General features: G+C 43.4%; 1 protein-coding gene across 2 annotated transcripts in view; it reads right to left on the bottom strand.

The window, feature by feature from the left end:
* Positions 1-13,705, bottom strand: part of LOC146833558 (E3 ubiquitin-protein ligase TRIM39-like) — a 556,215-nt gene that overhangs the window by 262,508 nt on the left and 280,002 nt on the right. For both annotated transcript variants that reach the window (XM_085601414.1, XM_085601415.1), the window contains one exon: positions 10,331-10,549. In XM_085601414.1, the coding sequence (XP_085457540.1) occupies positions 10,331-10,549 (219 nt within the window). The remainder of the gene's footprint in view (positions 1-10,330; positions 10,550-13,705) is intronic.

Here is a 13,705-nt window from a genome sequence, read left to right on the forward strand (position 1 = left end):
AGATTGGGCCCAACTTTACGAACTAAATCCTCCCAGGGGATCAAGATCCCTTCCACAAAAAGATCTCCCCAAACAGCTATCCCTGATTCCCTGAGTGGTACTGCAAGTGCATCACTTAGCCAGTTTGGGGGCTCTGGAAGATCCCAAAGGGGAGCTCTGCTAGAATAATACCCTAGTTTAGTAGAACATTTAATTTTTGCCCAAGTTCTTGCCAGGCCCTGTAAAATCTTCAACTTCACCTTTTTGAAAAATTTAGGGTCTCCAAACTTAAACAAAAAACCTGACTGCCCAGCTCCTTCGCTCTTCAACAAGGTAGAAAACAAGTTGCCAATCCCATCACCTGCAGGAGTTTTTAAGAGCATACGTGAATGGGAAAGCTGAAAAGCCCAGGCATAAATTTGTAGATCGGGCCCTGCCAAGCCCCCCTTCTCCCTTCGACGCCTTATCTTTTTCCAAGCTATCCTTGGATTTTTATTGCACCAGATGAAAGAACTGATCTCACCCTGAAGTTTAGACAACAAAGCAGGTTCAAAATAAAGAGGGATTGTGTTAAACAAAAAAGAGATTTTGGGAAGGATAGACATTTTGACTAAGTTAACTCTGCCAATTAGATTAAGAGGAAGATGCACCCAAGCTCTCATCAATTTCCGACATTCTTTTGCGATCCTGGCAAAATTATTGGACGCGATCAAAGTAATGTCTTTAATAATATTTAACCCCAAATATCGAAGGCATTTATTTGAGCCGTTGCTAAAACTGCTCCCGACGTCATTACATACCAACGTTTCAGTTTTGGCAGCATTTACCTCGTAACCGGAAACATTTCCAAATTCGGCTGCCAAACTGATAACTGCCGGGAAAGCAGTATCGATGTCTGATGTCATAACCATGAGGTCATCCGCGTACAACGCGACTTTCTTCTCCCATTCCCTATATATAAAAGGTTTGATACGGGGTTCCTCGCGAATTTGAGCCAAAGGTTCGATATAGAGGTCAAATAAAAGAGGGGAAAGAGGACAGCCCTGACGGGTCCCTCTAGAGATGGAAAATGATTCAGAGAGACCGCCATTAACAAGTACCCGAGCTGTTGGACAATTATATAACAACCGTACAGCCCTTTGAAAGTTTCCCCCCACGCCAAACTTAGCCAAGACCCCCAACAGGTACAACCAATTGACCCTATCGAAGGCCTTGGTGGCGTCGAGCGTGAGAATGGCCAACGGGGCTGCATTCAAGGTGGCCATATCTATGGCCCCAATTAGATCATATGTTAACTCGAAGAGCTGGCGGCCTCTAATAAATCCCTTTTGGTTAGGATGAACTAAAGCGGGTATGACTTGACCCAGTCTACTAGCCAATAAGGAGGCAAAGATTTTGTAGTCTGCATTTAAAATGGATATGGGGCGATAAGAACCACAGTCATCAGGAGGCTTACCGGGTTTTAATATAAGAGTAATAGAAGCTTCATTCCAAGTTGCTGGTGGTATGGCCCCTCCTACTATGATATGGTTAAATAATATTGTAAGAAAGGGAGAAATTTCTTCTACCAGGATCTTATATAGTTCTGCTGGTAGGCCATCCGGACCAGCAGCTTTCCCCCTCTTACTAGCACGGATTGCTGCTTCTACCTCTTCCTTGGTTACCTCCTTTTCCAACATATCGGGTTGCAGATCCGAGAGTCTTGGGAGAGAGATACCCCTTAGCCAACTCTCTATATCTGCTAAGTCAATATTCTTGTCCTCCAGATAGATGTTCTGAAAAACTTTTTTAAAGGCGGTTCTAATCTCTATATCAGAGGAAGCAGTACCCTGGGTGGTTGTTACCTCGCTAATAATGTTACGCGCTCTATCAGACTTTGCCTTCCAGGCCAACAGTTTACCAGCCCCCTCTCCATATTCAAAATGCGACAGCTTACTCGCTTCCATTTTTGCAAGATACGTGTATTTAATACGTCGGATAAACCCGCTTTAAGGGAAGCCAACTTCTCTTGGAGCGGAGAATAAATATCTGTAAGATCTTTATTAGTAAAATTAATTTCTGCTTGCACTTCCAGAAGCGCAGCTTCAATAGATGTTACCTCCTGGACATAGAGCCTCCTACGATGTACAGCCTTATTTTTAATCACTCCACGAAGACTACACTTAAATGCATCCCAAACGACCCGAGGGTCTGAAGATCCAATATTTATACGCATGAATTCAATGGTTTCTGATCTAATAGACAATACGTCTTGGGAACAGGAAAGTAAAGATCTGTCAAATGACCAAGAGTAGGTGAGAGGTTTAGTTACACCGACCAGTTCCAAAAGAACAGCAGAGTGACCTGAGAGATGCGAAGGAAGGTAAGAGATGTCTTTAACTGAATCAACCAAGATGTGGCTTATCAGAAAATAGTCAATTCTAGAACGATGGTGATACTTGATTGTAAAAAGAAAAACCTGGTTTCGTACCAGCTCTTGCCCGCCAGATGTCAACGTACCCGTATTGTTTCATAAAACTCTGCAAAAGAGCTCTGGCTTTAGATGGAGCTAACTGCCTACTACGAGGGATCTTATCCAAAGATGGATCGAGTACTATATTAAAGTCTCCTGAAAGGATTATGGGATCCGGAAAATGTAACAAACTTGAGAAAAGAGACTCTAGAGGAGCAGGATCATCCTGGTTGGGACCATAAAAACCTGCAAGTGTTAGGTTTACCCCTCCAATAACCACCTGAGTAATTGCCCATCTGCCTCCCGGATCAACCTTACAGGTTATGATCCTAGTATTGACTGGTTTTTTAAAGAGAACTGTGACACCCCTCGTATTCGAAGTCTGGGAGGTAGATACCGATATGTCAATCCACCTGTTCCTTTTCACTAAGTCCAACATCTCCTCTTCAATTAGATGTGTCTCCTGGAGTACAATGATCTGCGCATCAACATCACGAAGGTACTGAAGAATTCTGTTTGCCCTTGATTTGGTACGCAGACCGTTAACATTCCAGGAGAGAATCCTGAGGTCACTCATAGCTCAAGTTCCACCCTTTAAATGAGTTAAAGTGTAAGAAATGTAAGAATTCATACCAGGAAAAAACAAAGGAAAATATAAATTTACAGAACTGAATCTGGGACCAGACTGAAAACGAGGAAATTTTTCTGTTGATGCTAACCCACACCCCTAACCTTACCCCTACAACCCAGTGGCCTACGCGCACCCCCCCTACCCCCTGGGGAACCCTTGCCAAGTACAACCGGAACCCGGTGTATGATGCCCCTAGCCCAACCCCACCCCCCGGAGTGTATGTACAATTGATATAGTTCCACTATATGTGAATATTTATATAGGTTTTTTTTTTTATATATATTTTTTTTGCTTTCTTGCTCCCACTTTATAATTTACAAGATGCTTCAGATTTCCCACCTTACTTTCGATTCCATGTATGTACGTAAGAACAATCTATGGATATATAGAGAAGTGGGAGAATATGAAATTTCCTAAGAGTACACCTGAGGTAAAGAACAATAGCTGTAAAAAGGGTTGAAATAGGTTGCTCAAGGAGGCACCCCAGCTGCGCCCTTATCGCTTTGAAGGGTAGCTAACAAGTCATCAGCCACCTGGACTGATCGAATATTGTACATTTTGTTACAGAACATAACCTTCAAAATTGCAGGAAAACTTAACTGGACCGTGGCACCAATCTTCCGAAAAGCATCCATCCTTTTACCGAGTTCCCATTGCTTCTCAAGCGTCACTCTAGACAGATCAGAACGTACTTGAAATGAAAAACCTTTATAGTCGAGGGACTTTAACATTAAAGCTGCGTTAAGAATCTGCTCCTTTATAGTGTAAGTATGAAAGTTCACAAGGATCCTCCTCGGTTTTGATCTTTGAGGGTTCCGTCTAAAGGGTTCTCTGTGTACCCGTTGAATATCCCGAACTATATCTTCTTCAGATAACGCCAACTTTAAAGAGTGAACTAGCAAAGGAACAATGAAACCTTTAAGATCAGAGCCCTCAACTCCCTCGGGTACATTCAAAACTCGGATGTTGTTTCGCCTTGCGTGATTTTCCAAGGTCTCCATCCTCTCAGAAATAGAAATGTCTTCGTTCTTAAGTTTCAATAGCTCATCCCTCGCTTCATCTATATGCACGGATAATCCACCAACCGCTTCCTCTAACGCATTAGTCCTTGCAGTGAGCCCATCAACTTTAGTACCCAACGCCTCGCAAAAGCTTTTGATCTCTCTTTGAATCACTGCTGATTCTTCAAAACCACGCTTAATGTCGGCTGAGAGAGATCGAAACATTTGCTCTAGAGAGGGAACTGATGGGAGAGACAAAAGAGGGGTTGCTATATCAACTGGGGTCGTTTGATGCAGTCCTACCCTCAATGTCTGTGAATCATGCTCAAAGTTGCTGCTCAATATCACATCCTGCACTCCTTGAAGTGAGCATTGCTCCTGTACCAATGAATCTATTGCAACCTGGCCCGAGTGGTGATCATCATCCGCTGCCTCCTGAGGTGCCTGAACCATAGTATCTAATCCTCCGAGCTCTGGCTTTGTAACGTGAACGGGGCCAAGGACAGGAACGATGATACCTGGCATGTTGACCGGCAGTGGTGGAGACTCTCCCAAAACAACTGGCTCAATAAACGGGGTTGCCACCACCAGGACAGGGGGAGGAGTACTCATACGCTCCGGGGTAGACTCGGTAATGGGATGCGAGGGCTCAGAGGAAGAAGTGTGAGGAGAGACCTCCATTACAGCCAGAGGTGAGGCAGATTGCCGTAAGTTTATGGAGACGTTTGGCAGAGAGGTTATCTGATTATTGTTGGACGACAGTCTGAACTCGGGGAATGAAACCGAGGCGGAAACAGAAACAGGCGCTGACAAAGAGTAGTCTTGCTTACGCCCGTGAGTGGTCTCAACACTGGGCAGAGGTGGACTGCCAAGATATGCAGAGGGGCTTTTGTGAATATTAAGGAGTTGGGGGACAACCTTAAAATAAGAACGTAAAGAAGGTGTAATCTTAGAGTTGGAGTCTAGAACAAACTTAGCAGATTTTACCACTTTATTTGCCTTAGGAACTCGTTTAGCCTTCACCTCATTAGCTAAGAAGGATGAAGATTTTTTTGCAGGTTGTGTCTCTTGTGGGGGAGCTGCTGCGGGCTGATGTATTTTCTGCAACTTTTGTGCCCTTGCCCCCCTACTAGACGCCTTATTATCGTGGGAGGAGTGAATTTTTAAAACCTTAATACCTTTTTTTCCCTCCCTCCCTGCCTCATGCGCTTTAGAGACACAGACCCCGGCTCCAACACTGTCAGTAAACCCCGAGGGCCCAGACTGACTCTCCCGCTCTACACCTGACTCGTCTCCCCAGGGGGAGTCTTTCAAACGCCCCCGCAACCCTTTCCCCTTCCCCTTCCCTTTCACCTCAGGTCGCTGTTTCACCGACGCTGCTGTCGACCTCGTAGTAACTCGCTCTGGTTGCTCCGCGTTGGTCTCACCAGCAGCCGCCACCACTGTTGCTGCTTGAGTCTCTGCTGGAGTCCCTACGTGAGCCGCCACCTCCACGTTGAAGCAGGTCGACCCGGTGAAGGGAGCAGCGGAAAGAGCAGCTGTGATCCAGTAGCTTCGTCTGCTCCGCCACAGATCAACCGCCGCAATGCTCCAGCGCAACACACCTGGTGAGAGGCTCTGACTCAGCTGACTCGAGGGCGCCGGCCCCGGTTCCCTCACGCGTTCAATCCAAACGCACATGGAGGAGAGAAAGAAAAGGCATCCGGACGAAAACAAGAAGAAGACGCGTAGTAATGTAAGTAATGTAAGTTTTCCTAGAAGCTCTCGGAGTTAACGGAGTAGTCCCCTGAGATATCAGTAGTGGAACCGCACCTGCCGCATTCCCACTCCGGAGGTCAGTGGCGGAGCACCGCGACAGCTAACCAACTGCCGCCATGGTCCCCTCGCTCACCGTCCCTAATGTACTGTTAACAAAAGGTAGGCAACTGGTAGTCTGGCATGTACGATTAACAAATCCAATACTTTTTTCAGATCGAGTAGGACACTATCCCTGCAGTGGGTGGGAAATACTGTATAAACCAAAACAAAATTTAAGGGCTCCAGAAGACTTCAAATGCATAACCATGCTCTTACGTGTGAGAAACTTAGTCTCCACATGCAGGAAGATCACGGAATTATATTAGAACCTAAGATTTATCTTTTTTTAAGTTAACAAAAACACCTTTTGTTAATGTACTGTTAACAAAAGGTGTTTTTGTTAACTTAAAAAAAGATAAATCTTAGGTTCTAATATAATTCCGTGAAATTTTGTTTTGGTTTATACAGTATTTCCCACCCACTGCAGGGATAGTGTCCTACTCGATCTGAAAAAGTATTGGATTTGTTAATCGTACATGCCAGACTACCAGTTGCCTACCCAGACATTTCGATGAGGACATTTTCTATTGTTCATATGCTTACTTTTAATTTTCGTAAGCATAACTACACATTTGTTAATCACTGTTGGCCAAGACATTACGACCCAAGTGCCTTATGTACAAAATCATGAATAAGACACAGAATGGGTTAATTTTTGCAGGTATTTTACATGGCATGTGATGTTTTGAATTTTTTAATTTTTTTTTAACGGTTTTATGTATTTTGTGCAGCATGATAGGTTTTGCATTTACATTTTTATGACTTTTTATTGTATGGCTCACATTTGTAGAGATGAGAAAGATTAAGACTAGACTGTTTATCATGCCCCAGTTAGTCCCTGCGGCTCCGATCTGCATCACTGTATCCTTCAGCAGAAACTAAGGATGGTTAGATGGTGTGAACATTCACACGAACAAAACCAGTCACAGTGTGCAAGTCTGGTGGAGCAAGTGGAACTGTCACTGAAGAATTTAGGGAAATGGCCGATTTTTAATCCTATGCATTTTCATTTCATATTTCTCTTTATAGCCTGTTAGTCTTCTCATTTTAGATGTCCAAAGAAATCGATGCCTGAACAGTCTGGCTGAGACATCCTTCCCTTCGAATCATAGCTGCAACGCCACTAGGCTCAGAGTATTCTTGCCCTCCTCTGGAGATCGCCATCAATCAATCCCATTTTTCAATAAAATATGGTCAAGACCGGGTCGAGGATGGGTCTGGCCACCTTACTCATGAGGCTATCGTAGTGACACCTCACTTGCGTCTGGATGTTCATTTCCCCTTTATCTAGCTATGGCAAATCTGCTTTACTTCTATGATCAATTTTTCCCAAAGAGTCCGATGCTTGCTCCTGCAAGCCTAGTCAATCCGAAACTCTTGAAATTTGTAAAGAACTAAACGCAGCTGTCACCTTTTTTTCTCTCAGGAGAATCCTCAACAAATGCGTTCAAGGGGATCCCCTGAACCTGCTTGTCCACGATTTGGACCCTTTTCATCTTTATTTGTAATCATCCTGCGCACCATCCCTCCTTCTAGCTCTTATTGGTCCTGTTGGTACGACAGTTAACTGAAACAAGTGTGCAAGTGCCTTCAGTTAAAGCCAAGCCTAAATGACCAAATTTCATTTTGACATGGCGCCATTAGACATCTCAACTTTGATAACATTTCTCTGCTTTCTTCTAAATTTACAAATTCTGCTCTCTTCCTGAAAGACCTTTTCTGTAAAATGGAATCCTTATTATGTCTGATCTCTTGCAGAAGGCTTTGCTGCCCAGAACATCTCCCTTTGAAGCTCCATTTTTCACTGATCAAAGCAATGTTCTACATTTCAGCACATGCCACGGCGGCCTCACAATCTGTTCTTTAGCTATTTTTTGGGGGATCTTCCATCTGTGTAGTATGTCTTCAGCAGAACATCTGCACACTTTCCATCTCAGCTCCTCAGATGAACTTTCATTTAAGGACCCCCAGAAGACTTTCATGTACTACCTCAGTTCACTAGGTCAACCTAACCTGTCCACCGCCGGTATGAACACCATCTTTGTTGGAGCCCACTCTGCTTGTGAGCTACAACCACAGGCATTCTTCACCGGCTTGAGGCTGGAAGACATCCTCAGGGCCACCGAGTGCTTTTGTGCAGCAGCCTTTAGGATCTTTTTCATTAAGCTAGATGAACTCATGGTAGTCTCTTTAGGCTTTAAACTTGCATTTTGTACCACCTTATGATCTTGAGATACCATAGGATTTTTTCCTAGCTTCAGTTAAGAGGAATCTAAATACTTATTGAAGACAATGAAGCATGTAGAATACAACTCTCATCCTGGGGTTGGTCTCATCTCTGCCCAATTGTTGATATTTAATGTGGTAATGGTATATACATGTTTTCCGCCACTATTGGTACGTTCGTTGTCTAGTTGCCTTCTCTCCCATATCTTTGGCTTTCATCTTCTATGGGTGGGTTCCTGATGAATTTCACCCTCTATTCAGTTACTTACTGTTTGGATTGACTACTTCTGTTCTCAATGCCTTCCCTCCTGGCTTCTATTCCATTGTGGAACAAGAGAGGGAGATTGCTTCTATACCAAATTTTACATATTGCAGGTTGCAACATTTTTGGGGATTTCCTCTTCAGTGAAGCTAGTAAAATCCCCATTACACATTTTTCCAAGTTTTGCCATTCAGATGTTACCAGTTTTGTAACCAACGGTTATCGATAGTTAAATCAGTAGTCTTCCTTTCTTGTACATATTTATTTCAGGCTCTCTGCAATAAAAGTACATGTGCACAGAGTTGAAGCCATTTGCCGGTCGCCTAACAGCCCATTTGTGAGGTGTTGTTTTACTGCTGGGTTTACTTATTAAAATCACACCACACAAAATTAGCCAGGTGGAGGAATGACAATTGGTAATTATGCCAGTTTGTAAACACAAGTGTAGTAATCTTTCCTTCGAGCATTCCTGCAGGGCTGGGTAAGGTGGCAGTGCGGGTCGAAGGGCCTCAGGCAATCAGGTCGGCTGCCATTCAGAGCGGGACAGTAAGCACACCTATTCCCATTGCAGACATCCAATGGGCCATAATCAGCCTGAAAGACCTCAAGCTCCTTGAGCCCAAGTAACTAGTTCCATGTAAGTGCCAGATTCATGCGACATATTTAGATATCTATTAGGTAAATAAATAATTAAAATTAGGAAATGTATCCTGTGCAGAGAATGAGGTAGGGCTGTGACCCGCGTGGAACTTTACAAGTCATCCTTTTGTCGGGTTATAGCAGTGCAGCCAGAACCAATCTGTAAATTTTATTGAGTAGGTTGTGCCATTCCACTTTGTCTCTTGGAGCCAAGAGAGCACTTCTGACATCCTTGTGATCCTTCCAATCTAGATACACTAGCATGGACAGAATTGCCCATAGTCTATTGGGGGCCTTAGACGGATAACATTGTTACTAATCTTCAAACTGATAAGGGTGCAACTGGAGCATTACCATAGTCAGGATTTAAAACGAGGTTAAGAAAATAGTTTTAAAAAACTTTACCCATGCCTTGAATTAGAAACCATGTCAAGCAAAATAGTTTCAAACTATGTATTGCATACTTAAGGAAACTTGTCACGATCATGTTACAAGGGCATCCATCATTTTAGATGGGCCCAGGTTCTGGTCAGTGTATAGGTTCAACTGGACCACTAGGAAAACATATTGTAAAAGGTGTCTTATGCTATTCTTATAATGAAGAAGAAGTTGCCTGAGCTTGCTCATGATGCTAAGGGAAAGAGTTACACTCCTACATTTTTGCAGCCAAAAAGTGACATTACAAGAAAGCACAAAAGGACGGATTTTACTGTGGAAATAACCTTTAGATAATATCTTCTGTAGTAAAATAATAAACTGGGTTAAATGAGGCTGATGTACTATGCTTTCGAGAATCGGCAACTTTGGCTCCGAACAGGTTATATATCTAATATAGTCAGACAGTACTTTGATTAGACACATCGACTATCTCATTTACTTAATCAATATGAGGGCAGGGTCTAACGTTTTATATGTGTACAGCACGATTTTGTCGAAGGAAGCTCTGGATAGATTGTAAACTGTATGTTATGATGCGTTACCTTTAGGCAGAGATTACTTCATTTTATTGACTGTACTTTCAACGGTAGTGACATTTTTCACTAGTTTAGGTTAATTTGCCCAACTACTGTCTTAATAGGCAATTTTTCATAGCTTGCATTTTATTTTAAACTTTTTAACTAATGAGTACATTGAAAAATATATTTACTGAATATATGGTTGAGTGGTTTGCAGTCTAAATTGAATTTGTCTAGTGATCATGCATCCTTTCCTCTTGCCTGCAATGCTGTCCACACACTTTACTAATCATTCGCATGCACTGTATTCATCGTGTAGTATCTCACCTTCAAGAACTCCCACGCTGGCTCCTTACACTTCTTCTGGATCTCTGTTGCAAGGGCTTTCAGAGCGGCTCTTTGATAATGTAGCTTGAGTTCATCGTCTACTTCAGTCACATCCATTTCGAACTCCATCTCCAATTTAGTTTGCTCTTTTTCTCTCAGAAGCTTGTGCAGCTGTTCAATCTCAGCCTCAATAGTCTTCATCTCAGTTCCCAAATCGACCTGTCAAAATAAGTTGTTTAAATTTTGTGGATGTTCACAAGAACAATACCAGCCACCGTATGAAAGAAAGGATGGACTTCAGGAGCAGTCAAAAAGCATACTTTTTGTGGAAATGGGCGATTCGCAACTTCTCCCTTTGTCCTAACTTTCCTCAACATGAGAAACCTACAAAAACATCTTGGCAAGCCTGTTGAGGTCACTAGTAATGCAGATAAGTAAGATTGATCAGTGGACCAACGCATCCAGGTCAGCAGAAACAAAGGAAGTTTAGATGGTGTGAACATTCACACGAACAAAACCAGTCACAATGTGCAAGTCTGGTGGAACGGTCATTGCAGAATTTAGGGAAATGGCCGATTTTTAATCATCCCTCCAAATTTTTCGTTAATGCGAATACTCAAACCAATACATATTGGTAAGATTGGTCTAACAGACAGTAAAGCAGAATAGAGAGTTCAGTACACCAGTGCAGCCACTGCAAAGATCTAAAGGTACCCTGAAAGTTACAGGTTAGTCGCAGCATGCCCATTCAAGATCGAATCGTTGAGCGGAAAAGAATTATATTTTAGTCTGGTAAGATAATTATAACTTGATCAGCTCACAGAAATACAGTATGTGCTAATGAGGCGTAATTCACCTTCCTTGGGGCCATAGGACTAAACTCTACATAATTCCAGAAATGTTCCTTCAGCTCAGATGCATCTGCAAGAATACTAGGCATTGCCAACAGGCCAGTTAAGACTAATACTAAACAAGACTGAATTCATTTAAAAAGTCAACTGCCAACAACCAATTTATTTGGAAGCTTTATCATGCATTGCATTCAACTTTTCAGCTAATTCAGAGAGCAAGGTGAAGGGAACACTGCCTGACAGAAAAGCAAAGTAGGAGATGGACCCGTCCAATAGGCGGGGTTGATGCCCCTAGTCGACGTAATACACTAACACATTTTAGCCTTATTGTGCCAGATTTGATCAACTAGTATGTTTACCCACATTGGTGACGTTAATTAGCATGCATAATTATTTTAACGAATTGTTTGGTGAAGTAAAACTACATTAACTTGTTCTGTGAAACCCAGATTAATTTGGTCTTACAATTTAAAATGCTTTATAGGTGGTATTTACTACAAAAAATGCTGTATACAGAGCACCACTTCACATTCGGTGCAGTAAGAGGAATTGGTTTGTCAATGCTACATTAGACTGAACTACAAATACCCATTTATCTATGTCGGCTGAATGTAACATTAATGCACTTGTATAAGCATGATTACACATTCCAGCTGCTATTTACAGCTCTGGTTCTGGCTGTAAACCAAATGTTAAACCATGTTCTACCTTACCTTCTAACCTACTAAAATATTTGAGGGCCGAAGCTCAATATTGCCCCTTATGTCAAGTAGGTTTGGAATGTATGCATACAAACTCACGCACACAAGCACTAATTTCTTCTTTTTTTTTTTTTTTTTAAAACACCTACTTAAAATAAAGGTAAAACAAAAACAGGTCAGTTGGAATACAAGTGCAACCTACTTTGAAAGTGGTAAAGTTACTGCAGATTTGTGACATCGAGTCCAGCATGTGACGTTTCAGTCCTCGGGGGTGAAATCAGGCTAGACAAGATCAGTGCTGGTATCCAGTGCTCAATGACCAGACAATGAAAGTTAGCGGAAGCAGTAGCTTCATTGCCAAATACTGCTGCGGCTTCCATGATTGATGACCAGCCCAAGAGGGCCAGCAAGAGAAGCAGTTCTATTGCCCTGATTTGGAGTGGTCTATGGTCGATGGCTAGACTGAGATCACTGACAGCAGCACTTCCACGGAGTTCTGTGCTGGCACTCCTGCTCCTTGAACAGATAAGGACCCTGCATCAACAGCATCCGTTCATTCTTCATGATCAGTCTGGATTTATCAACTTCGTTCAACATTGCTAAGTATTCATTCCATAGTTGTCAACATAGATGCATTGGAGCGGGTTGGGGCCAAACAAGATGGTTGACTAGTCTCACATGTCCGTGCTCCTGCCAGCCCGTTTAAAATATCCTGAATTCCCAGCCTGCATTTATGCCAGTCTTGGCCACATAGCTTCTGTTTGGTCCTGGGTAAGGCATCGCGTCCATTTGCTTGGTCCAAGCCACACTGTACTGCATTGGGAGACAGCTACGAACGAGAGGGACGAGCCCGCATGGTCCGGGCCTGGAAGGGATGGGCCGTCTCCAAGGCGATCCGGTACCCCTTGAAGGGGGATTGGAGGAGTGTGGGCGGCCACCGGCGGGGATTGTGAGGTGGGGGGTCTGGGCCTGGAAGGAGACGGGCCTGTAATTTCTGCGGGGGGCTGGGAAGACAGAAGCGGCAGGAAGACCGGGCCCCAAAGAACACAAAAATAAATAAAATACATTACTGCACTGGAGGTTCCCAGACTGGCCTGCATGTGTTGACGTCTACCTGTCCATCTTAGCGGTGACTGCAGGAGGAACGGAATCAATGTTAACAGGCCTGGTGAGTGCTGAACGGCCCCTGCAGATTGGCTGTTGAGGGCGCTGGACAGCTAGAGCCAGGCAGCATGTGGGGTCCGGCCCCTAGTTAGCCCCTTCGCTGCTAGGCCTACCCCCCCCCCCCCCGTGCTAAGCCTTTTTTTGGCTATTTGGGGTAGTGTGCGCTTAGGCCCCTGTAACTTTTTGACCACATAAGGTATCCACGCCAAATTTGCGTCCTTTTCTTCCAACGTCATGCGGATTCTAAAGGTACCCAGGGTTTGGGGATTGCCCTGGAGGGGTCCCAGAAATTAGCCAAAATACAGCTACATTTTGGGGGGGGGGGGAAATCGGGAAAAAAGCGCGGCAAATGAATGAGTCTGGGTTTTTCCCTGCAAATGGTATCAAAAAAGGGTTTGTGGGGCTGAAATCACCATTTTCCTAGCTTTTAGGGAATGACGGACTTCTGTCAGAAAACCAAAACATTTCTACAGTTTTGGCATTTTTCTCGGACATAGCCTATTTCTGCCATTTTTTGTGCTTTCAACCTCTTTCCAGTTAATGGTAGAAATGGGTATGAAAGCAATAATGGCTCCTGGACAGCTATACATTTTAGAAAAGTAGACAAAATTGTGAATTCAGCAAGGGGTCATTTGTGTAGGTCCTTCAAGGTTTCTTTA

The sequence above is a fragment of the Triturus cristatus genome, chromosome 4_2 (genome assembly GCF_964204655.1).
Source record: "Triturus cristatus chromosome 4_2, aTriCri1.1, whole genome shotgun sequence".
NCBI classification, from domain to species: Eukaryota; Metazoa; Chordata; class Amphibia; order Caudata; family Salamandridae; genus Triturus; species Triturus cristatus.